Source organism: Falco rusticolus, chromosome 8 (genome assembly GCF_015220075.1).
Source record: "Falco rusticolus isolate bFalRus1 chromosome 8, bFalRus1.pri, whole genome shotgun sequence".
NCBI lineage: Eukaryota > Metazoa > Chordata > Aves > Falconiformes > Falconidae > Falco > Falco rusticolus.
Window position 1 is genome coordinate 56758392 of NC_051194.1, and position 26709 is coordinate 56785100.

General features: G+C 40.8%; 1 protein-coding gene across 9 annotated transcripts in view; it reads left to right on the plus strand.

The window, feature by feature from the left end:
• The window catches only part of UBE2F (ubiquitin conjugating enzyme E2 F (putative)), a 91506-nt gene that overhangs the window by 38809 nt on the left and 25988 nt on the right, over window positions 1-26709 (plus strand). For 7 of the 9 annotated variants that reach the window (XR_005105691.1, XM_037396935.1, XM_037396933.1 and 4 more), the window contains 3 exons: window positions 4787-4844; window positions 20225-20257; window positions 22611-22673. Coding sequence is in view for 8 of the 9 variants with exons in the window: in XM_037396935.1 (XP_037252832.1) it covers window positions 4787-4844; window positions 20225-20257; window positions 22611-22673 (154 nt within the window). In the remaining variant the exon portion in view is untranslated. The remainder of the gene's footprint in view (window positions 1-4786; window positions 4845-20224; window positions 20258-22610; window positions 22674-26709) is intronic. The other 2 variants (XM_037396939.1, XM_037396941.1) reach the window with 1 other exon arrangement.

The window sequence follows — 26709 nt, forward strand, 5'->3', positions numbered from 1 at the left end:
GGCTTATGTTTCTGTGTGGTTTTCCTTTATAGTAAATGTTTCCTCTTCAAAATCAGTTTCTGAAAGTTTGTAATATCAGTGTTTTTTCATGAGTACCTGATGGTGAAACTGGTCAGAAATGAAACATAAACAGAAGTGAGAAGCATGACTGTCATTTTTCAAGTTAATGAGATGTAAAAGAAAAAGCAGATAAAGCAATGAATAAAAATGAGATAGACAGCTCTTCTGAAAATCCAAAATGTTTGCCACTCTGAGTAGCAAATCAGCGCTGAAAAACCACAAATTTTTCATCTAGATTTAAAAATGTTTTAGTGCTGTGTTCAAGGTCCTGGTGAAAATGAAGTTTTCACAGGGCTATCTGTCACTCTTCATAGACTGGTCAGGCTCATCAGCTGATAGCAACTAATGAGCTGTTATCAGTGCTTTTAGCCACAGTGGTCTGCTAACATCAAAGGGCAGCAGAAGCCAGCCTGAGGAAGCTCTGGTATGTTCCTGGTGCTTGATAGTGCCAGACTGGAGCAGGATTACAGGCAGCGAGGGCTGGTGTCCATAGACTTTACCTCACTTGGGAACTGGAGGATTTAAATGCACTAGAAAAATACACTAATTCCTCTCAGACTACCTAAAAACCTGGTTGTCCACAGTTATTTGGAGCTGTAGGCTGGTGATACAGGAAGGTTGTTTTGGCAGATACGTATTGCTAGTTTTATCAAATTTGCCAGACCTATAGTGTTTCTCTGTGCCTTCTAGGACTGTTTTATTTTACACAGCTGGACTTGTCACTTGACAGTAGGGAGACTGATTTGAGGATCATGTTTTCACAGTTTAAATCCTACCAGAGTCCATGTGGCTTAGTGGAGAAAGCTTAGATGCTTTGAGTCAAATAGTGCAAGTAAATGAATGTATAAATGAGCTCTTTGGAACCCGTGAAATAAAAATACTGAACACCAAACGATAGCTAAAATTTTAAACTCTGACTGTAGTGCAGCATCTGCTGAGGTTAAGTAAAACCTCACGTTTCTGAGGATATTTCACTATTTCTTGTCTTTAAATGGTTTTAATTATGAAAGATTAACCTAGTGTTGGAACATAATTCTAATGAAGTACTTTTTTCAGCATCTGCATTGAAGCATCACCTTTATTTGATTGTCAGATACTTTAACATCTCAAACCTTTGAGATGTCGTACTGTTTAGATGGAAAAAACTAAAATAACTTGGATTGCTTTATGCCTGCTATAATGGAAAATGCACTATATATAGTACTTGCAATCAACTTATACAAGAGTCTTTACGTTAAAATAGCTTCAGTTATTTTTAAAAGCAGAATAAAATTCCTTATCGGAGTTTTTCCCAACTGTCTCTTACTAAATGTACCTCATACTGTGGTGTGTGTTTATTTGATAATCATCCCTGAATTAAAATAAAACAAATGATTAAACTTGTGGTCAAGTGTAATAGTTTTTGGCAGGAAAAGTGTAGTTTTTCTGTGCTTTATGGATTGCAGTTACTCTGGACCATATTAATAATGAACTATATTAATTGGTTCTGGACCGTACTTGTAGATATTACCTCTGCTGCACATGCAGATAGAAAAATATCAAGATACCTAGAAAAGATATGCTTGCTTATCACATTGTCCTGGTTTTGACTGGGATGATTTTCTTCTTAGTAGCTAGTACAGTGCTGTGTTTTGGCTCTGAAGTGAGAACAATGTTGATAGCTCACTGATGTTTTTAGTTGTTGCTGGGTAATGTTTATACTGAATCAATGACTTTTCCAGTTTCTTGGGCCTTGCCAGCAAGAAGGCTGGAGTGGCACAAGAAATTGGGAAGGGACACAGCCAGGTGAGCTGACCCGAACCAGCCAAAGAGGTATTCCATACCATGAGAGGTATTCCATACCATGGGACGTCATGCTTAGTATATAAACTTGGGGGGGTTAGCTGGAGCCTGAGGCTTGTTGCTTGGGGACTGGCTGGGCATCAGTTAGCAATGATGCGATGTTAAAGGCTGCTGAATGGAGAAACTTCTGAAGACTGATTAATTGTATCAATTGCATTGTATAGCCAAATGTTGCAACTTCCCCAGTTAGAAAAGCTGATTAAGTTGATAGCTTGTTTCTGTTCTCCAGTGCTGTTCCCAGTCTCCTCAGCTGTGGAAGCAAAAAAGCTCTTTAGAAGGACTTTCTACACCAGTTGCTCCACTCCTCGTATCTATAGCATGACCTTCAGAATCAGTTGCACTGGCAGTGTTGGGTTGAGCAGGGAGGAGAGCAAAGGAGGAACCCCTATAATGTATCCCTGCCAGCAGAGGGTTTCTGAAGTGGGTTCTGAAGTTGGCTATGAAGACAGGCTGAGAGAGTTGGAGTTGTTCAGCTTGGAGATGAGAAGGCTCCGGGGAGACCTTACAGCAGCCTGCCAGTGCCTGAAGGCGTGTACAGGAAAGCTGGAGAGGGACTTTTTACAAGGGCATGTAGTGACAGGACAAGGGGCAACGGCTTTAAAGTGAGAGAGGGAGGTCAAGATTAGGTATTAGGAAGGGATTCTTTGCTGTGAGGGTGGAAAGACACCGGAGCAGGCTTCCCAGAGGAGTTGTGGGTGCCCCATCCCTGGAAGTGTAAGGGTCAATCAAGGTCAGGTTGGATGAGGCTTTGAGCAACCTGGTCTGGTGGAAGGTGTCCCTGCCCATGGCAGGGGGGTTGGAACTAGGTCATCTTTAAGGTCTCCCTTCCAACCCAAACCATTCTACGATTCTTACTTTTTTGGTTTTCTGCTCATCAATAAACATTCCCTGTTTGAAGGTGTATATGGTAGAAATTTACTGTTTTATCTTGATCTGCTGGCATGGAATAAGCACTACTACTTTCTCTTCCTTAAGAACTACAGTTTTTTTGTGTCAAACTTGCCTTGAATGGTAGTTTCTGTTGGCAAAAGGAAGGCAAAACTTTTATTGGAACTGACATATTACATTGATAAATGTGTTCACCTAAGAGCTTTACATTAAGGCAGGCTTTCTCCAGGACTGATCTCCCCATTACAGTAACTTTTATTCACTCTAAGCTGTAAATAGTGTCAGCTGGAGCTTCAGAAAATTTTGAAGTTGCTTTTGTAGTGTCTCTTGAAGCAGTGGGTGAGGAAAAACTGCTGGTTGTGCCATTTGAGAACCTCCTAGTAGCCCAGCCCAGCTCCTCTATGGCAGCAGGACCCGTGGATGACAGGTCTTTGATCAGAAGCTATATGCAAATGCTTGTTCATCCACTAAACTGGTTCATGATGTTTTGTGTGTTTCTACTCATTTAGGTGTGTGTTCTCCTGTGTGTATGATGCTCTGAGAACAGATCACCATTCAGACCCCCAGACTCTCTGGTTGTTCTATCTAGGTCATCCCCACTGAGAGCACGAGATGTGGTTTCACTAGATATCCTGTGCTGGGAAGAGGTTTTGATTAGGGGCCTAATGATCATTCCCAGTCTGTAGGAAGAACAAGGATGCTGCTCTAAAAATGAATTATATCAGCAAATGAGAAATATTAGACAAAGGTACACTTAATCTGTCTTCATTTCCTTTCCACCAGAGTTTTATGAGAGGTATGAGTGGCTCTTCTCAAGTCCTGGCTGCTGGTGTCCACAGCTGGAGATGTGCCAAGAGAGCTCTGAGGCTTTGGGAAGCTGGAAGGGTGATAATGAGGTTCAGCTGATGTGTTCAGGCACTTTGAGCTTTATCAGTGCATATTTTTGTGCTTTTATTGTGTGTTACCTTACTCCTCACTTCTAAGCTCACAGCAAGGTATATGAAGAGGCAGAGGGGAGTACTATAGCACAATTTTATGAGGAACAGACAGAGCCAGCTAAAAAGTCTTGTTACTTGCTCAAAACCTGAAAATCCTGGCTTTTGCCTGTTCAGCAGCATTTTTGCTCTTAACTTTTGTAATACAAACAAAAATGGGAGCCATGAGATACTATTTTCACTGTTCTTGAAATTAGTTTTGAGCTGCACTAGTGGCAATGGCATACTTTTATCTTTTTAAAGGCACAGAAATGAGATGAGAAGCACAGTTAAGATGGAAGATTGTCCAGTATGATCATCCTGTTCCTAGACTCTCTACATTGAACAAGGAATAATGCTAGTCATAGTATATTTCCTTGGATTAAAAATTTGGCACATTCAACAAATAACTATATGGGTAGCCTGTATGGTCCAATCATCTACTGTAATTTAAAAATTACTTAATACGTGACCTAACAATTCTGTGATTGTATCTCATTCTCCTATCCCTGCTGCTAAGAAGCTGAAGTCCTTTCACAGAAGAGAGGTTGATAATCCTCTTTTCTTGCTAATTAGTTATCCCACCAAAAATATTCTTTTTTGGATTGAATTGTTCCAGATTTGGTGAGAGATGAGTCATTCTGCAAGCCTGTCTCTTCATCAAAGATGAACATGTTCCAGACTGGAGCATGTGTCTGTGTGCTAAGGGGAAAATAAAAGCTCAATGTGGAGACTGTCTCACAAGGATTTCTGTCACAGTTTGCTTGATGAAAATAATTCAGGTTTTTTGACAAAGGTTGAGCTCAAATTAGGAGATCTGTAGTGACCCTATGTAGAATGTAATTCTAGGACAACATACCAATTCTTGTGCTTTAAAATCCCAGTACATAGATGTAGTGCAAGAGGTAATTCTTACATTGCAATTACTTCCAAAGTTCTTAATGTTTTCTTTCTGAAGATTTCTGACAAAGTTTGTTTAACTAGAAGTTGCACTATATAATGTGTGTGTCTTTTTTTTCCAGTTTATTGAGAGAACATTCGATTGATGGCACTGGCTGGGCTCCAACTAGAACATTAAAGGTATTATTTCCTTTTAGATACATACATCAAACAAGGTATATCTTCTAAAATACTACTGTGGACTTGCAAAGAGACAGATAATGCAGTTTGCTCTAGAAACAATTGAATTTTTTGTCTTTGAACAAGTGTTGGTGACAACACTGAAACAAGTACAGTGCCAACTGATTATAGAAATGATTGCTTGTTTTGGCACAGCTGCACATAATCTTTTATCAGTCAAAGCAGTATTTGTAGAATGGTATGACTGCAGGTGACCCTGAGAAACCATGCAGTAAGGGTGGTCTGCTTTTTACCCAGGCAACAAATACAAGAGCATGATGGTGAGCAGGACTAACAGTAATCCATGAACCTTGTAATTTCTATTGTGTTGATATTCCTGACACAGCAATAGTCTGTCTTCCCTTCAGGCCCCCAAGGTCCTCTGAGTAGAGGAACTTGGAAAAGTGAAAGGCTAGTTGCATTTGGGAGAAACACCATGTGGAACAGAATCAAATGTAGTTACTGCACTGTCTTGAATTCTGTTTCATCCCATGTTGGAAGGGGGGAGCAGCACGTCTGCGCTTAGTTATTGCATGAAGCAGGGCACTCTTGGCTGTTTTAATCACCCCAGTAGGGAACTAATGACCACTGCCCTTTAACCTTGCCTCAAATGCACTTTACCCCAGTCACTAAAATGTAAGTGAAATCTGGTCCCTGTAAAGTTGCTGGGAGTTGTGCCACTGTGGTTGCAGAATGACTTCAGAGATTGGTCCCACTGCAACTGGGCAGTATTAACAAATTCAGTCATGGTTCTTGCATGAAATAATCTCACTGAGATTGTTGTGAAGCACATGCACTTCAACATAGTGACTGCTCTTGTCATGCTACAGGAAGCAGTCAATTGCCCATTTACTGCTACATGACTGTGCTGCCAGAAGAGTCTTGCAGAACACTGAGCAATAATCTCCCTTTTGCTTTTACCAGAAACTCTGCCAGAACTGGTTCTTAAAGAACATTAGCTACATTAGGTAGGTTAAGGGTACACATGTCAGGTGTTTGTTCCTTTTCAAAACACAAATTGAAAATGAGTTTTGTCTAATATTTGATTTCCTTTTTGCACTGTGAATCACATCTGTGACTTTCTTCATCTGTAAAATCTCTTCATGTGCATCTGACTTCTGGAAAGTGAAGTAGAATCAACGTGTGTATTTTCTTAAACACCCTTTCCCTATTTTTTTCTTTCCATCGGCTAGTATGATTTTGATTTGTCCTTTGTGTGTGCTTTCATATTGGGTTAACTCAAGACAGACACTGACTGGGTAATTAACTAGCTCTGTTTCTGTCCCTGTATTTCATTCCCAGAGAAAGTTTTTGGACTACAAGTTTTAAGCTTCAGCTATTAGAAAATTAGTATACCAATATTGCAAGCGGACAAGAATGTACATATATTTTTATTGCTGCCCTAGCTTTGTTCATGGTATCTTTCTTACAGAGATTAAAATACTGCTACATGTTAGGACTACGGGTGAGAGTAACTTGACCGTGAACTCTACTTCCTGTCCTCAGTGATGATAGAGGATGTGTATTAATCTTTTCCATTTTATTCTTGCATCAGTTGCTAATTGCCTGTGAGTAACTTCATAGGTTAAACACTCTGGAATCCTCAATACCAGGAGACACGAGCTACTGAATATTGTGCAGCATTTTAGGGTGGTTTTACCTTCAGTAAGGTAGAGGGGACAAGAAGTCCACAACCACAAATGAAAAAAACCAGGAACTTTGTGGGTGTTGAAATTAAAGATTCAGCAAGAGAAAAGGAGATAGCAGTTTAACTTAAAGAAAGAAAAGAACAATCCAGCATCGTTCTTGGAATTTTCCCCCGCCTCCCCCTCATTGGGCATTGAAGCACCACAATTCCAAGCTCACATTTTATACCTTTGTAATTTGGGGTGTCTTTTTGAAAAGTTTTCATTCCTTTACTTTTGGTTGCCAGAGGCTCCACTTTAAATGTGCAGTTTCAGTGAGTGTTCTCTCACTTGTCATGTTGCCACTTCATGATTTGAAGTGTTATTAAAAAATAAGTATCACATGTTGGTCTTAACTTCCAAGTTGTGCCTCTGTAGAAATGTGTTGTTACACTGCACCTCTAGTACAAAAGGAGCTTATAAAAATGTGAGCAGAAACAGCCATTGGGGATGTTGGTAAGCTGCAAGCACTATTGCCTAGTGGTTTTACTTGGGATACAGGTTGTAACTAGATGGTAACTAGCATCAGGAGTGAGTCTGTTCCTTGTCAGAGATACTCTTCATCCATTCCAAGTGTACTCTTTGAGAGGACTCATAAACCTGGGAAAGGTGAGTCTTTTGCAGCCATGGTTCCTCATGTCCATTCTGTCAGGTGCTGTTTCAGGTCTTTGGCTGACTGTCTCCTGTCACGTTTCATGCATGCCTTCCTATGTGTTTTGAAGCTTGATTAGTGTCCAGGTGCTTAGATTGGAGGCTACACATACTTCTGAGATGGAAGATACAGAATTGTGCTGGTTTAATGATGATATGGCCACACAGTCAAGTTGTTCATCAGTGTAAATTAATTGTGGTTAGGTGTGTGTTAACTGTACACCACAGAATTACATGGAATAGTGAGTGACTGGTAGCAAAGGAGAGCCATGAGATGTGACCCACGTTACTTTTATCTCTTAACATGCCACCTTTACCCACTAATCCAGTCTTTCTGAATCCTTTGTTTCCAATATTTGGACACCGTGGTCTGAAGAACCTGTATGTCTCAATAAGCAGAATACACTTGTGAATTTGCGCAGTTATGCTATGGATAGTATCCAATCTTGGCTAGTGATGGACTTGAAAGTCAGTATTTCATATTCCGCTCATCAATAATATGAAGGCAGCCTGGTTTTCTGTAGGAATAGTATCCAAATTTGTCCAACAAAGCACTCTGTAACACTGCTAAAATAGTTAATTTGAGAATGGGTCTGTACTGTGTTTCTGTGACAAAACTTGGCAGGCATTATTAATGCAGCCATTCTGGGTATTCTTGGTGTATCGATTCCAATAGATAACACAAAACCTCCAAAGCCACATACACAAACCAGCTCTGTTGTATGCTGCTGCATGCATTAGTTTTATGTGCTTAACCTTTTAGAAGGCTAGTTTTAGATTGTCTCATCTTCTGTATCCTTGTGGTGGCAGCAAAGCTCTTACATGAAAAAGCCTTCAAAATAAACTCTGTGACTACTTTTTAACTTAAAGTATCAAATGGGTAGAATCTTGAAGAGGCATTTAGGTTTTGCCTTTTAACTATCTGAAATTTTTACAGAGTATTTAGAAGATTTAAATTTTATCTGATAAATTGTGTTTTAAGTATAGAGAATTCTTAATGAGGGGGAAAACCTAACTCAATTTCGTTTTCTAGCATTTTGTTCCACTGTATTATCTCATCCATGACTTGAGTTTTCCTTAAGTTACCAAGTGCTGAGCGTTATCTCTTTTCCATGTGACTACTTCCTGCTACTGAATGTGTTTCCATAGACCACTGCAAAAAGCAACCTGTGTACTAGTGAAGGCACTAAAGAATGTGTTATTTCTGAATTCCTTTATCAGATACTTTCTAAATTGGGTTATGAAGACAGTTGGGCTTTAACCCTGAAACAGATCATTGGTAGGTTAATGTTTTTAAACAATCCATATATACTTTTTTAATCACCATTGATGCGATTGTAAACATTTTCTTTGTTCATAAAAACACTCCAGAATCCTAAATGCTTAGATGACTTCTGCTAGCAGTTTGGTCCACAGACAATGGATTGTGTGAAAAATGATGCAGTGTTCTCTAAGTGATATTTGTGTAATCTTTCACTACTTTATAGCTAGTTATGAGTTAGCGACAGGAGCCCTCAGTTTTCATTCTGTTATGTTCTACATCATTTTATTGCATACTTGTTTCTTCTCTAAAACAGAGTATTAATCAGGCTGAGGACAGAAGTTTTTCTGGACTTCTGCTTGGACTGTCTGAACTTGCTTTTCTGCTTTCATGTTTGATGGTCAAACTTCAAGTTGTCCAGGCAGAAAGCAAATAGATGGTTTCAATTCCACTCTGTTCTCAATTTTTTTATGTCACTGGAGATACCAGCTTTTAAATACCTGGTATGAAATAACCCTGTTGCTGTTGCTCTGATACCTTGCTGCTTCCCCCACAATAATTCCAATTTCAAACTCAAAAGTGCTTCAGTAGCTCCTGTTAGTCCTCAAAATGCACTTCCTTGGACCTTATTTGCCATGAGTATCATCTGCCTAGTTAAGATAGGCCTCCCTAGTATTCATCAGGTTTCTCGAAAATGCTTGTTTTCACTTTGCTTTAGAATTATCTTGGGTGATTGATTTTAAAAAATAAAGGAAGTGGATCTGTGTATTGTGATTGCCTAATTGGTTCTAAAAGTCAAGCTGTTCCTTCTGCAATTATGGCTAACAAACTACAGCTGGAAATTGGTCAGTGACTGATTTATGAACCATAAAAATAATCAGAGCACACTTGTGCAACTCTGCTGACTGACTGTGGAGGGTTGAGTATAGTAATGTTAAAACCAGTCTTTTAGAAATATATGCTGAATGTTCACAGGGAATATTTGGTTGGGGTTTTTTTTGTAACTGTTCTGGTAGAACTACAGTTGGTCTCAGTTAATTGGAGAACTATTTTTTATTTTCATGTTTACTGGTAGGATGCATATGCATTTCATTTCTTTGTTGAGATATTTTAAAGAGCTGGTTTTTGTCACTTTTGTGTTAGTGCTGTCAGGAGAGACAAGAACAGGAATAAGAAACATCAAGGTAGTTTTAAAACTATAGATACGCTGACAGCTTTTTATACCCACCTATAGGACAATATTTTTTCAGGAATTCCTTTCCTGTGACTTCAGATACTATGTTATCTAATCTAAAAGGAATTAAGACTTGTTTGCAATAAACTTGCATTTTTGAGTTTATCATTAAGACGCTTGCTTATTTAATTATTGTTTAATACTGAATGAGAAAGTATGCCCTGTTGGCACTGATTCTGCTGTGGTCTTAGGGCAGTAAAATTACTGTATTTTAAATCGTGCAAATATCAAACTGTCATCTCTGAGAAATAAATCAGACTGTCTTGACTTAATTTTTCTGGTTACTTTAACCTCAGTGTTTAAGCATAAACTTGAGTAGTTTTGAAAGCTTTGGTATAAGCACAAAACTTTCATCCGCCATCTTAATGAAAATAGGTGGTCTGCTGTCAAAATTAAATGTTATTAGCGTAGAGGGGTATTTTAAATAGAAAATAACTGTATCTGTCTTCAGGATGAAGGGAAGAAAGTAAACCTGTATGTTCTCTGTCATTCTCATAAATTCTTGCTGCTGATACTGTTTTTCTCAGCCAGCATTATGGAAACATTGTTCTGCTATTTATTCAAGTCCAATATTTGAATGGCTCTTTGTATTGTATGTAGAAATGTCAAAGCATGTGCTTGTAAAAGCTGACTTCCTGGGTGGAATGTGTTTGTCCCCTATACTGGTAAACTAAGGAGAGAATCGTGACAAGAAGAAAGCTAAAGGCTTCACGGCAGTGGCAAAGAGCACAGATGTCAGCTCTTACAGTGCATGAGAAGTTACTGGGATGTCAACCATAGGTTAGCAAGGAGACTCTTGATCTTATGAGTTTCACATCTGTCTCCTGAGATCATCTTGGTCGTGATCACCAAGGCTACAAAACCGAGCACGCAAGAAATTGTGTTGATTGTAAGGGGGAAGATGGGCTCTGTCAAGGTGTATGCTGCCTCCTGGTACAGACCAGTATAGAGCCTCTGAGCACTGGGAAGAAACAGATTGCCCTGTGTGGGGTTGCAACTGCTCACTGCATGCAGGTTTCAAATACTGCACTGAGCAGACAAATGCCTGTTTTTTCAGGTGGTGTGTCTTCACCTGTCTTCTCTGGTACCATACAGAAGTTGGCAATGTGTTTGTGCCCTGCACTATTTCCTGCTGAAGACTTTCTACCACCTTATTCCTTCTTGTGCTGTGTCCAAGAGGCATGGTGGCCCCTGTCACCCAAACCTGCTCCCCACCCAGAGCACTGTTCAGCACAGTGGGAAGGTGAACTTGTTTCTGCGTCCACAGCAGCTTTTCCAGAAGGACACCCTGAATGAGCTGACAGCCAGACATGAGGGCTTTCTTTTCTCTCAGGAGCAAGACATGAAGAATAACTTCCTTGGGAGTCCTCGTCTCCTCAGCTTGGCTGGCTGTAGGTTTTATTGGTGACTTTCCAGCTGAAACACTGTTGAAAGGAGGTCTGTACCTGCTCACCTTTCAGTACTCCTGGGATCACACCCAGCCCATCCTCTTGATGATGATCTTCTTCAAAAGAAGCTTATCAGGAGTAGTCAGCATGGATTCACCAGAGGGTTGTGATCAGTGGTGCAGTCTAGCTGGAGACCTGTAGCCAGTGGTGGTCCTGAGGTGTCAGTACTGGGTACAGTCCTGTTCAACTTCTGCATCAGTGACCTGCATGAAGGGACAGAGGGTACCCTCAGCAAGTTTGCTGGTGATATAAAACTGGGAGGAGTGGCCAATACACCAGAAGGCTGCAGTGCTGTTCAGCGAGACATGGACAGGCTGGAGAGTTGTGTGGAGAGGAACCTAATAAAGTTCAACCAAGGCAACTGTAAGGTCCTGCACCTGGGGAGGAACAACCCCAGGTGCCAGCACAGACGAGGGCTTGACCTGCTGGAGGGCAGCTCTGCGGAGAAGGACCTGGGAGTGCTGGTGCCCAGCACATGGTGCAGTGCCCGGGGGGCCAGGAAGGCCCATGGCACCCTGGGGTACATGAGGAGGAGCATGGCCAGCACGTTGAGGGAGGTGATCTCCCCTTCTATTCTGCCCTAGTGAGGCTGTATCTGGAGTGCTCTGTCCAGTTCTGGGCTTTGCAGTTCAAGAGACAGGGAACATCTGTAGGTGAACCTGCTTTAGCAGGAGGGTCAGGCTAGATGATCTCCAGAACCCTAACCATTCTGTGATTTGCAAAGCTGCCTTTCTCACATGCAGAGAGAGCGCATTTTAACTAGAGGTCCTGCTCTGTGTATTGATCTCAAGGTGGCTTCTAGGACCACATAGCACAATGTCTCCTGCTGCCAGTATCTTTATTCTCTCCCCGGCTCAACAAAGTGAGTAACAAAACAAAACACAAACTTGCAAGCAAATAGCTTTAGGTAAAGGCTGCCACCACCACAGGGACCTGTACCTGTAGCTTAACAGAAACAGGCCAGTGCAAATGTTTAGTCTTATCCTTTATTCCCTGAAGACATTCTTTATTTGCTGAAAGTGTGAGGTGAGTGCTCTGTGGGTCTTGATCAAAAGAATCTGTGAAGGAGAGAAAAGCAAGCCTCTTGGCCATTGCATGTCCCTGAAGGTATGGGCACTGATCTGCTGCATACTGCTTTATATCACAAATAAAGGTGGATTCCTTCAAAGCTATGCTATGTTCTTGCCAGCACAGCAGGAGTAGAACCTACAGTGCTGCTGCTGAAAGACCATTTTCTCTCTTTTAAATACATACATATGTGTATTACATATAATACTTCTAACCTCTTTCTGCTGAAAGCCTTACTCCCTGGCCACCTTAGAGATGCATACAGAAAAGTGGGATGCTTTTGAAATCAGATGTAGGAGAAGTGTAAGGGGGTTGCTCATGCTAGCTGGGATGAAGAGCAGGCTATTGGGTATCCCTGGATGTGTCCTTGAAGGGATATTCTGCAGAATAGGAGGAATATGCTTAAGGTATCTTTTTCTCCAGATTCTTCTGTGGAGTGATCTTAGGGCATGGATAACTAACAAGCAAGAAGCTTTATCATGTGCTTCCAACTAAGACTGTTTCAGATCTTCTCTAATGAGATGGCTCACATCACCCTCCCCAAACTGCAGTTGTCCTGAGGCTTGAGAGCAGAGGCTTCCTCTTTAATGTACTGTGACTGTCCTCTGATTTTCCTGATTTTTCTTGGCCGTTGTGAGATCACCCACTGCCTGTTACTGACACTGGGTCCTGGTGCTCAAAAAGCTTTGGATCCTCTCGCAATTCAGATTTACACTGTCCCTTTCTCAGTGCCTAAACTGCATGCTGCCTCGTGTTTTCTGGGATACTGGCAGGGAATCAGCATTGCAGAAGATGGCACAAGGGACACAGTGAAACACTAGGCTATAAATAAAGAAGAAATTGTATCTTAGCAAGAGACTAGGGAGTGGCAGAAGGGAGAGGCAGGTACAGAAGAGAAGTTTTGATCCAGTAAATGGGTAGATGAGGAAGGATAAGAGTCACAACCATTTTAGAGCTGATGTTTGTCAGCAAATGTGAAAAGACACACACCTTTTGTCCTTTTTTTTTTGTAATGTAAGAAGTACTTAGGGGTATTAGGAGTTCCTAGTGATTCAAGGCCTTCCTTTCGGTATGGTTTGGAGCATGGTGTCCCTGTTGTTGCTCCGGATCTCTACATCCCTGCCTGGTGCTGGAGCCTGTGTGATATGCATCTGCAGCAGGAGTTTGGCCTGACTTTACCCAGAAGTTTACTTCATACACACCACAACTGCTCTGACCCCACTGACAGTGGGGACAGGAGGACATCCTTTTTCAAGGTGGCACTGCTGCTCTGAACCAAACATGGACTTTCTCAGCGGTGCTGAGCAAGCACCTGGCCCTGGGGCAGTTCTTGTGGGGGCTGGGCCATCCATCACTGCTCTGTTCAGCACCAGGGACTGGGGAGGGCCTGGGTGTGTTCAGCAAAAACCAAATTGCAAGGGAGATCTAGCTGTCACAGTCGACAGTGTTTCTGACTGTCTTTGCTGATCACAATTTAGGTAAGTAATCCTGCAGTTGCAAGAAGTACGGCTTTATCACAAGGTACCTTTCAATGGTACAAGTCTCCCTCTGTAAAGGAAGTCATCTAAAGAAAAGCACAGTGCAGAAGTTTTATATTTCTTCAATACTTTTTGCTTGCTAAAGCACTTATGTCTGTTCTTACTGCTTTCATTTCTTTGCCTTTCTTCTCCACCTCTAAAAATTGAATAAGCAGCAGACAAAAAAATCTTCAGACCCAGTATATGGTAAAGAGTAGTTATAAGCCACTGAATACAATCTTCTATGTAGATCTGACATTATTCTGTTTTTCTGAAAATAAGGTCAGGAAAATTTTCTGCAGGGATGTATTGTGTGGTATTTTCATTTTATAAATCGGCTTTATCAGTTTTGTAGAAGTGATTTATTTCTTTTCCCTTCTGTGCATGCCCAGGCTGATGAAACTACTTACACAAATCAATGTCTTGTAATAACCTCTGCCTCATAAGAGTTGCAAAATTTTTCTTTCCCTCTCTCTTTAGTGGCTTCTGGAAAAGCTAAATCTTTGTTTTAAATACAGTAGCTGTTATTACTAGCACACTTTTTAAAGAGTGATTCAGTAGAACAGTGCAGTATATTAGTAAGTTTAATTAAACCACGCTTGTTTTCCCTGAATTGTTGCTTTCTGAATATGCAATTTGTGACAACCTTAATCAATTGAGTAGTCTGTTCTCTGGAGGGTGATCACTTTGGTGTTCGTGATCACTGTAGTGTAGTTCATTAAGAAGCTATCACAGAATTCCCCAGGGAACAATTTATAAAAGATTATCTGCTTGCTCTGAAATAACCTTAAGGACATATGTCAAGGAGTCAGTAACAAAAGTAAGGGATTTTAGATGAGTGCTCCTGCATACTTGGCAATTCACAACTGTCTTGGTCTGGGAGAGGAACAGGCTATAATTGTTCCTGAGTTTTTTCCTCTAGTATGTTTGAGCACAGAAGAAATCGTTTTCCAGCCTTCCTCCTTTTTTTGTGTTTGCTAACTGGAGCAGTTCATGCCATTTAAATTACCCAAAGCCCTCTAAGTAAGATACAGTTGTTGTGTTTGGGTGGGAAGCATAAGCTGGGATTACAGGCACATGAGAATTGAGATGGCCTTTGTGGGTGATTAAAGAAAGCTGAAGTTCTCTTCACCTTATTCTAGGTGGAAATGGTGCTTTACTTGCTACAGCAATTTTGCAAGATACTGTAGCAGTTTTATATACAGGATTAGAGAGGAAATGTGAAAGAGAATATCTTATTTGGGAGAAGACTGGGTAGGAGGGAAGCAGGTTTTTTGTAAGCTAAGAAGTGCCCACCATTTCTGGCATGAAAACAAACTTCTATTTTAACCCTTTGGACCAGTGGTAAGTTTTGTGCAGTCAGTTACAGTGTAGTGGTTGCAGACAGCTGGTTTACTGCATTAGGGGAAATCAGAGATGTTTGTGGAGGCACGTTGAGGCAGAAAGAAGTCCAGCAGAGCCTGGGGAATGTGAGGCTGCAATGAAGAGAGAAAGAAACTGGGCTTATTTGTGAGAGATGGCAGAAGAAGGTGGATGGAAGTGGAAAAGCATTCTGAGCTGGTGTGTAGGCAGACAAGACAGCAGAGAGCTGCTTCAAGAGATAGCCATGCAGTGACCTGACCTTCAGCTTGCTGAGTTTTCTGGTGTAATTTCAAGCCCTTTTCCAAACTGCGATGTACAAAGCTGGGTGTTTATTTTATTGGGGTTTCTGTTTCAGTAGAAAAAAAAAATTCCTTTAGGTATCTGCTTGTATAAATGACTGCTGCTCCTTTCATTGATCTGAATGGGTTAAAGTGTATATGAAAAATGGTTTAGCAATGAGCTTTAGTTTAATCAGACTATTAGATGAGAAACGCTTCTTGGATCTCTAAAGAAATGTCTTTGATTGGAAGTTCATTAGCTGCTTTTGTCTGGCTCATTCTCTGCTTAAATTAATGTATTAAATATACTTTGCCTGTTAAAGGAGAATGTTAATTTACAGTTTGCATGTTTACTCTCTCTTCAAAAGAAGTGTTGTGTGGTTGTATTTCCAGACATCGGCAAGCATAGCTAAACACTTGTCTGTGAGATGTTTTCAATGGCATCGCTTTTGTGAAGTGGTTGTGAGGGCTGCCACTTGGGAAGATTTGGTGACTAACTGAATTAGGACACCCTACAAATGCAATGCTTTGAGACTCTCTAGCCTCAGGAGAGGCTATTTCAAAAGCAGTATTTAGGATTTGGATTCATTGCTCTTGAACTTTAAATGTTGCTGCAGTGGTAGATATTTTTTTCCCCTCATTTGTCATACCATAAATAAATCAGTAGGCAGGGTTTTAATGTAAATTCTCACTCAAATGCAGCACAAAAATACTGAAGAATGAAAAGGGGTGATTTATAAAGGGTTATTTAAGTCTGTTGATCTTCTGACTTGCTTGTGTTGACTTCCCCATGCTTGAGCTCACAATGGTGACAGTGCCACAGAGCAGAGTATGTTTCCCTCATACCCTCTTCCACTTACCCACTGTGGATTTAAGCAGGTGCTGCTTTGCTTGGGAACTGGCTCTTTAGTTCAAGCATCATACTTGAATCCTCTGAACTAACATAGTAGTTGTGAATTAAAAACACTCGCATACCTGGGACCTGTAGCTGGCTCGCAAAGGTGTCTAACCTTGTGGGTGATGTCTGTGCCGATGCAAAGCCTCCAGGAGACCAGGGGACAGGGAGAAGGCCTGCCTGGGCACATCTGGAGCAGAAATCAGATAAAGTGGTTTGGGGAATTCTGCAGCCTTTTCTGCAATGTCCATCCTGAGCAGACCATGGTCCTTCGTTACAAAAAATGTAAGAGGTCCTTAGTTTTGCTCTGGGGTTACCCCTAAGTAATGGGTGTGTTTGTACTCTGTAACTTTGATGTTAAGTGTGTAGAAGAAAGTAGAGAAGAAGCAGCATTGTAAAAGAAACAGCCTTGTCAGGTGTTCACCATGTGAACAGGCAGATCCCTGTGTCTGGTTCCCCTTTTGCAAGTAGATTTTGTCATTGAAGTGGAGCAGCATAAAAGTGTGCATTATTAACATTTCAAGGCGACATCTGCCCTGCTCCTATGCATGAAGATAACTTTTTAAAAGTCTTGTATGTAGGGTTAGCTTCCTGTTTTCAGAGTATTTAAGCCAGAAGTTCAGTAAATGTTTGAAGCCAAGGATGCTGCTTTATTACATTAAAAGAAAACAGTATTTTTTAAACTATTAAATCTGACAGGATCTTTTGATGGCTTGCAAGTCCTTTTGGTTCGTCAGGGAAATGTGAAGCAAGCATTCAGGCAAGTGTTTATTGGCACACAGCAAGCAGCCATAATACAAAGTGATTATTTTTGCAGTGCAACAGTGTCAAGTTTTTCAGACGTGAAATACTTGCTTCGCTCTTCCTCATCTGTTCCTTCCCACTTCTCTGTTTCAATGTTCTAGATTTAAATCCAGGCTAGCCTCAAACTCATTAGAAAAAGTGTTGCTTTCTGGTAGTAATTTAGCATTATTTTTCATGGAGCTATGCAAGGATATAAAATGAATCCTGCAAAATCGTAAAGCTTGAATGGGTGGAAACATCAGAAACAATATTAAGAATTTCACACATAAGTTATTCAGTAATAATAATCCCTTTATAGTTTTTGATGTCTGGAATGGCTGTGAAAATAAACAGCACTCTGAAAACTCACAGCCTTACAGGGGTTTTTGCTGGGGTTTTTTTGTGTGCGTATTTTTTTATGGAACTCTGTGCAAAGCCATCCTGAATGAGTCAAGTGTCCCATCAGCAAATGAGAATTTGGGAGCAATTCAGGTAAATTTCAAAAGCAGGTGTTTATAGAATGGGAAAATAGTTAATATAATTTACATTTCTGTTTAGAGTCGCAACATTTACTTGTGTAAGGTATGGCTCAGCAGCAGCTCTTTTGTCTGGAAAGACAATCTGCAAGTGTCCTGGTGGGGAGGCTCTGGGAGACTGGGGGCTTCAGCTCTGTTAAATGTAAAGAGAAGGTGAGCTCTTCAGGATTTCAACATCCATGTGATTGAGTTGCTCTTTTGTTTGTTTCTTTTTAGCCATGCTGGTTAAGTGGTTGGAACAGCTGTGAACAGTTTGCAACCCTGTGAACGCAGTTTTGGTATTCAGGCAGGATTTAGAAGTGGACAGACCCCAGTGTCCTAGTGTGAGCTCCTTATACCTCTTCAGGATTTCTTTAAATCTAGGTATTGTAATTCTGCATCACGTTATCCAGCTAGTCTGCTGTCACATGGTGTAGATTGAAGGTGACCCTTATAAAGTTAATTTATTCCTGCTTCTTTGAGTGGAAGAAAGCAAATTGCTGTGCTTTAGTAAGGTCCCATTATCCAAGGTTGTGGGAAACACACAGTGGGTTAAAATTGAGTGCAAGAAATTCTCAACACCCCCAAGACACTCACTTTGCTTCCCTGAAGGACAGTACAGCCTTTGAGGGCAGCAGTGGGAAGGGGCTTCTGACCTTCAGGGGTCAGAGCTTCTGCTGGGGCAGAGTGGCTGGAGAGGTACTCTCAGCCGTCTGTGGTTACACACCCTACATCAGGCAGTCTTTGGGCTGCATCTGTGCCAGGGGCAGTGTACGTAGCAGAGCAGACTCCGAGGGTGGTGACACCATGGCAGCCTGTGCTGTGCTGTGCACCCTGCTGTGCCTGAATGTGGGAGAGTGAACTGAAAGCTGAGAACTTAATGCCTGTTTCTACTCTCCAGGTTCTTCACACCACTGAAATCCTCCTTTAATCAGCAATTTTGTCTTATTTTTTCTTTAACACCACTGCACTGTACAAATAGTTTATCCCAAGGATTGCTTAGTACAGATTTCCTTAATACCATGCTTTGCTAACCTCTGCTATGCCCAGTTTCTGTGACAGTAGTTGAACAAGCAGAGTACTTAAAGGGTAAAACGATGACTTTCATCCATTACTTGAAATAGTCCATTTTCTCATACGTGCCGAGGAACGGATAGTATAGTCATTTGGGAGTGAGGATGACTGCTCTGCACTGTAGTCTTAAAATGTACAGATAACTGTAATTCTTAGGTGTCTTAAGTATATCCTTTTTTGCTGTTTGTGTGGCTGTACTGCCATTGAAGGTGGTGAGCGCATTTGGAAAAGTTGCTGGTTTTGCCACACCTGATGGTTTCAGAAGCACAGTTAGGAGGAGGTGCTGAATCTGAAAACGCTGTCTGACAATATCAACTTTGCTGGGCAGATTAATGTTATTAAAGGCGGATAAACTGAGTAGGTTATTTGAGCCAGAGCAGAAGAAAATTGGATCGTGAGAGGTTGTTGTCCAGATAATGCTGACATTGTATCTTTTTCAATTAAGACATAATTGGATAGTGTTCTTAAGGAATATTGATTTCTGTGGTCCACCACTCTTAGCAGAGGGCCCAGAACAGGAATCGAGCAGAAACATGTTTGTTTATTGAAGTTCTTTGCTGTGGATAGGAAGTTTTTACTTTGAGGCTTTATATTTATTGTAAAAGGTACATTTTAGACATAAAACAATTAATGTGCAGCGTTTGTCCCACTAGTAGATATCAGGCAGCGTGGTTTTCATGGGTAGGCAGTCAAACGCTAGGAGGCTGTAAGGGCAGGAGGTGCGATGTTGATCTTTGTCTGGTAGGTGTGAACTCTAGGGCCCAGGCTTCAGTGCGATTTTGCAGTAGGGTAGCTTAGTTAGGTTGCTGCTGAAGAAAATAATCTTTCCTCAACATAGCCCCAGAGTTGGTGGTGGGTGATCCTTCTAGACTTATTTCTGTGATATTTGGATCTCGTTCATTTTCTTAGTCTTTGAAGGTTGGAAATGGACGACGTGGACTCTGAGGTCAGTGCTAGTAGAACACCAAAATAAGCTGTGTTTGATGACACCATTTGGAGGCAGATTCCCTTGAATCTTTCTGTCTGCAGGAATTGCAAACCCTCTCTACTCAGCTGTCTTTAAATAGATACTTAAAGGCAGTAAAATTGAGACACATGCTCATAGAAGAATGGTATTTTTCCATACTCATACTAAATTTAATTTTTTTCTGATATTTTGACACAGTTTCAAATATTTGTCTGACACCATTTTATTTTTTTAAATTTAAGAATGAACTGCTCAATTAAGTTTTATATGCACACTTTGAACTAAGCAGTACAGTTTTCAGTTGGTGGCATATACTAAGGTATTCCTCTTAAGCAGAGGAGCAACAGGAATAAGGCTCCTATCAGTACAAAAATCTGAACTTGTAATTGAATATGCAACATTTGTTTTTTGGTGACTTCTAAGTGTCGAGTATTCATGTAATGGGAAAGCTCTTTCAATATTTTGATTTAAATAAGTAAAATATCACCCTTAATCTAGATTTGATTTCCAGTAATCTCATGGGTTAATAGAAAAAATAAAGTATGTGAACCTGTTAAAAACACCTGAAATGTATGCCTAACTGATTCTGGTTTTCCTTTGTAGGATGTTGTCTGGGGATTAAACTCTTTATTCACTGTAAGTAAATGAATATTTTTGCATATCCACTTTCTTTTTTCCTGCCTGGTTTGGTTTCAGCATCACTTAACGTGAACCTCATCTGTTGCCTCTTAAACTTAAGGTCATTATTTCCTTTGGCTTCAGTGGGTGTTCTGCAAATACGAAATCAGTTTGTGCCTTTGTTTGTATAACTAAGATTCATACAGACTGTCTGAAATGCCAGCTTTTTTTGTACATTGTTTACTTTTGGTTACAAATCTATTATGGGATATTTTGGTAATAAGTAACTTGATCTTCCACGCAGTATGAAATTCCTTCCACCAGTTTTCAGGAAATAGAAATTCATATTGCTCTGAGAAGGAATTGTGTTGTTCTTTAAAAAAGCTGTTCTTTAAAAGATTTCTCTCCTACAGTCTCATTCCTGTTTTGAACGCTTATATTCCTGTTCAGGGGCCTCGGTAGCAACCCATAGAATTTGCATAAATCCCGACTTGTCGCAGAAATAGTGTGGTTTTGTTCAGGGATCCCATTTTGCCCCCCTTTTCCTTAGATTGATGGGAGCAAGAAACCTGTGCCTCATAATTGCAGGAGCAACTTGAAAACGGAGAGGCAGGAAGCTGCAAAAGGCAGGCAAGATGCAACAGCTGCTTTTGCCCTACAGGTGGAGAGAAACTGTACAAAAGTTGCCCTTTTCTATGGAGTCGAAGATTGTGATTCCCTTCCACAGCCATTGCTGCTGCATAGGAAGGTCAGGAGAAAGGTACTAACTTGGTTGCCATATTTGTAGACTTTGGAAACAGCTACCCCAGCCACCCCAGGGTGTGGGGAGGAGGCTGTGAAAAAGCTCTGGATGAGGAGCATCACTGTGGGCTTCACTAGCCCCAACCTGTTTCCAGAGAGAGGAATTTCTTCCACCACTACCTGCAGGAGGAGGAGGCGGCAGAGCAGTGATTGTGCTCCCAGCACTATCGCCGAGATCATGGTGCATTTCTAAAACCTCTAGCATAGATCAAGCCAGTGACTGGCTACAATCTCCTAAGCTTTCCTGGCATCCAAAGGCTTGTTTGTTTCAACTACAACTTTGGTAAATTGATTTAGAAGATTGGAGAGCATTTGCCTTTTCAACAAAAAGTAATTGCATTTCACAGTTAGTCTCCCACTGCATGCTAAGTAACTGGAAGAAAGCGAAATCCACTGGAGGTACAAAGGAGTGTCTTTAGAGGCAGAACTGCACACAAAAATAATCCGTTAGGCAAACAGCTGCAGAGAGTGATGGTCATGGCTCAGAGACCACGGGGATTTGCCATGGCGGGTAAGAGCTGTGCTCCCTAGCTTGCCTCTTGGATTTCTGTCACACCCAGCTTCTTAAAAATAATTAGGCTTTGAAGAGCTGATGATATTGGATTGTGCTAGCCTTGCAGATTCTTTTTGTGCTTTCTTGAAGAAAGTGAGTGAAAATGAGGTGTATTGGTGTCCTGGTTTGAGTGAAATGGAAGGTTTGCTGCTTGAAAACGAGTCAGTGTGTGACACAAGCCTTTCACGCTTGTGAAGCAGTGGCATTTCACTGCTGTTGCAGACTAACCTTAAACTGGGGAAAATGATCTGGGCTGCAAGGCAGAAGGGTTGTGATTCACTGTTATTTTTTAATGATTATTCCCATTCTATCAGCATCTTGGTCTCCACTGTTTTTAACCCTGGACCCTGTCTCCTTCTGAAGTTAATATTTGAGATTAAACTGGTAGACCTGAGATTTGTTTAGACTATTTCTGCTCCCTGCCCCTGTGTGCCCTTAGCTCTTGGGGTCTTCACACTCCCTTTCCTCTGGGCCCTGTTTTTCCCATTGCACTAAAACTTTCCTGTCTGTCCAGCTCCAGGTTATATAGTTTCTTCACAGAGGGCATGAAATTGCTTTGATATAGAGATGATATTAAGGAAGCTTTTCCTGCTTTATCATCACCCTGTTTGCAGGGGGTTTTAGGGGTTTACTTTACCCTTGAACAAAAATCAACAGGAATTGTGCCTCTTGAAACTTCGAATGTTCCTTCAAAGTTTGATTTAAAACTGTCTCAGTTTTCAAATAGAAATGGATCATTGCCAGAAGGAAGTGTCATGGGGCTGTGCATGGTGTGCTGCCAGATGGGGTTGAATACCTTGCTGCTGTCATACTTCAATTGCCTTGCGATTTGGTTTGCAGTCATCAAACTCATTTGCATTTACCTTTGGCAGGGAATACCTATCAAGGTAGTGAGAAAATGCCACTATGCTTGCTGGTCTTGTTTACTTTGTTTCATTATCTTGTTCATTAGGGCTTTAGATGCCTTGTATGATGCAGTGAGTGGAAACCCTGTAACGTTCTCTATTTATTTTCCAGGATCTTTTGAATTTTGATGATCCTTTGAATATTGAGGCTGCAGAGCATCATTTGCGTGACAAGGTGAGTCAGCAGTTTATTTAAAGCATGTTGTTCCTAAACAAATACACATACTGTACTCGGCAATTCCCAGTCAGTCCTTTTAAAGCATTTGAGCTGGTACTTTGTGCAGGCAAGTGACTCACTGTATCAGCAACCAGATATTCAAACAAGATGTGGTTTATCTGGGAAAGTAAACTCGACACAGTAGCGTTACTCACCATATGCTAGAATCATTGACCATAATGTAGTCATATCCCCAAAACAGATGATCTTTTCCTTCTTGTTTCTGAGATTTTCCCTGAAGTTGTACATGTTCTGTGCAGCAATTGATAATGAATCTGTTTCGCACAGTTGCATGAGTAGCCTTTACCTTAGAAGATCTGCAGAAAGATCTCATCCTTCTCTGTCTCTTTCAAAAGGCAACTTCTTCACAACTCTGATGTTGCATGGTTTTATTAATCTACTGGCACGTTTAAAAGACAGGAGTGGAAATTTGTTTTCTTTTTACTGATCCTACTTGTTCCGTGTGTATTACGGACTGGGCAAAGCAAAACTTGGCATTGATTAGTGGCCTGATGAACATCTGTGAGATGTACCTCTCAAGTGAGATTGACCACGAAGGTAGAAGTGAACTAAAGTACTATCTTCTCCATCATATGGATCTCTGAAGTTCCATCACTTGGTGCATACACTTGGTATGTTCAACACCTCTTGTTTGAATTAAACTTTTCCAATACTTTTGCTGAAGTTAACCATAAAGATTGAAGAAAACTTCCAGTTAAATGTTCATTTAAAGAGTTCATTGAAAATACAGTCAGGCAGTACACCTAATTTATCTCTTTTTTTTCAAGAGGGAGTATCAGGACTGCAAGTTTATCTTTCTGCCTATTTTTTGTTTAATGAGATCTTGTAGCTATTCTGGTATTAGTGTTTGCAGGGCTGGGATGAGAACATAAACCTGAGTTGGGAGAAATTTAATAGAAACCTGCTCTGGAAGAGGGGTTTTGTTATATCATTTTGGCAAAGAGTGCCAGGAAGCCTTCCAAGCCATAAAACACTGGAAGTAGTCACAGAGCGGGCATACAGCCCAAGAAACAAAAGCAGCGTAGTGAAGGTAGCAGGCTGAGTAGTTTTCTTTGTTTGCATTGTTAGGCTAAATTATTCTCTAGTATCTTGCCAGGGAAATTTGTAGCTCTATGGGAATGGTGAGGCTACACAGCTATTGCTGAGTGTCAAATCTGACACTTGATTTCTTCTAACTGCCAGAGGGAAAGTGGTTAGTCTGGTGTCTGGGTAGGTTTTTGTAAGGAGAGATACTCTCACAGTACTAGTACAGTCTTGTCAGATGTGTTGAGGCTGTGATAGGCAAGCCTTGCCAGTGCTTCAAGGAAATTGTTAGACCTCAGACCAGCCAGACAGCAATGCTCTCTTCCCAAAGAGTGATGAAATATTAAGAAATTGCTATCCTGCATCTCTCAATCTCATTCAGTAATTGGAAGTCTTGGGAGTCCACAGAAAGGAAGAGTGTTACCTGCTTTTAAAAACACACCTCTGAAAAAAACAGAGCGCTGAGCACTCAAAATACATACTGCCACACTAATAGCACAGAAGCTTTTTTTTTTCTCCATGTAACAGCAGCTGTGGAAGAAGTGAAAGTGAAATTGAGTGTTTTTTTGACAGTCTTCTAAATTAAAAATATTTTTGGAACAAATATTTTTTTATTTAGTCAACTCTCAATTGTCCTCTCACAGGCATCTGTAAAATTCATATTCTTCCATGTTAACTTTTTTTTGGAGCTTATCTGAATTTCGTTTAATCCAGCACCAGGTAATGCTGGATTTTCCATAGCACGTCTTACAGCAAAATAAATTATGGCTGCCTGGAGAGAATAAATTATGCAAGGGAGAGAAATGCTGCTTTTACAATTAGCCTCAAACGATGCAGTTGCAGCACCATTTAGGTTTTTTAATTAGTTTTTTTTTCTCTCTTGGGTATAGATGTCATGTAACATAAGCACTTTGCTGTAATGTCAAACTGCTGTGGTTCTGTCCTGTCTTTTAAGAAAATACTTGCAGTGCATGGTATAATTAATATGGGAATGCTAGTGAATTTTCCTGAGACATTTTTGTGTAATACACTTATACCAATAGTGTATATGTACACATGCACACTCTACACACAAACAGATGTGCAAATATATCTATATACAGATATTTCTGTATTCAAACATCTGTGTCGAACAGATCCTGTAAGAAAATGCTTTTGGTCATTTGACAGGGTGGGAGTATATGGCCTGTAACAGCCAAAACAAATGTCGCTTGAGCAGTCTTCTGTGGCTCTCCTAGAGGAGATGAGTCAGTATTTTACTGATGTCATTTCAGATTTGAAATCCTGGAAATTCCATATGGAATCCTTTGCTGACCTTCCAGGCTAAGTGCAGCTGCCTGAGAGGTTAACAGCTAATCCTGAAGCCTGGCTCTGGTTATTGAAAATGTGAGACTGGAGTTTGTTCAGTTCCATAGACTGGTATTAAGTCATCATAAATGACTGCTGCCTTGCAGATGCTAGAAGTCACCTAATAGATACCAAATCATTATTTGTTCTTGGAAAATAGTTGTGTTGTATTTGTGTTACAGATCAGGCTAGAAGGGACGGTAATAATCTTTTCCTACATAAGGGACCTCTTCATTTTTGCATCAAATCTATGGCTTATACCTGAGCATGTAGTTGTAGCTTTTGGAAAAGTAGCCTTGTTCTAAGATGTAAAAATGATACAAAATTCAGACCTCAAGTTATGAAATCAATTGTTTTTAAAAAATTGTATCTTATCGAAGATCTGAATTAGTGAAGCTTCAGCTTCTAGCCCTTGGGGGCCTCCTTCAGCTCCAGGAAGGAGCTCTCAGTTACTGAATTTCTTCCTTTCCAGTTTCCTTCAGCCAGTGATCATCAAGTCGCTTTTGCATTATTTTTTTAAAGTATATATGCTTGTTTATGCAGCTTTAGTAATTCTGCAGGTCTTCCCCACACACTTTGCAAGATGTTGTAACTTTTCGGAAGGCTACACAATGAATTTGGGCAGAGTCATCAACCATTTTTGAAAATGCCAGATGAACGGATTATATTAATAGTCAGTCTTGCTACCCCTCTACTTACGTATCCAAAACCTACCTTCTTATCAGCTATAGAAGTGATCTAGAGGCCTGTGTTGTAATTGGTTATTTTCATCAAAAGACCTTTTCAGAGACAGAGTTTACTGTCTGCCACATTTTTCAGAGATAGGACTCCTTTATTTGTCTGCATTAAATGGTACTTTCAAGTGATTTCATCGTCATTGCAATCAATTCTGTAAGGCTCCGTTGTCATCAAGTGATGTTGGATGCTCCAAAGCTTAGTTACCCACACAGTAATCTTTTTCCATATATGCAGTAAGACAATCCCCCCTTTCAGCTTAGGAGCTCAATCTCATGTCTTGTTATGCACCTCCAAGAAGGTTCCGTCCTTTTGGTAGCCTTCTTGTCAGTATTAGGGGACTGCTTTTAGGTCCCCCAAAGCCTTCTCTCTACCAACAAACCCTGTTCCCTCAGCCTCTCCTTGCCCCGAGGCCTTCCCAGCAGGGCTCTCCACAGCCCAGCATCTGGGACTTTCCCTGTGCAGGGGCTGAGTGTGTCCCAGCGGCAGAGCTTTGCATTTTGGCCTTGATGGGCCTCCTGAGGCTGCTGTTGGCCTTTCCTCCAGCCCACGAAGGTCCCTCTAGTTAGTGGATTTGCCCTCCAGCATGTTGACTGCATCCTGTTTAGTGGCTGTGTTTCTGTAGATCTGGTGCCAATTTCCACACTCAGCCAGTTTTTAAACTAAAACCTTCTTGCAAGCTTGTTGACTGTGGCTAAAACATTCAGATAAAATTGTAGTTTCCCTTTACCCTCTCTCATTTAACTCATAATTGTTTCCAGCTTAGGAAAAGTTTGTATCGGTCATTTTTGTTATGTTACTTTTTGGAACATTCCTGGTGCCCACATTGCACTGCAGTTAGGTCCCAGTTACTGAAAGATAAGCAACC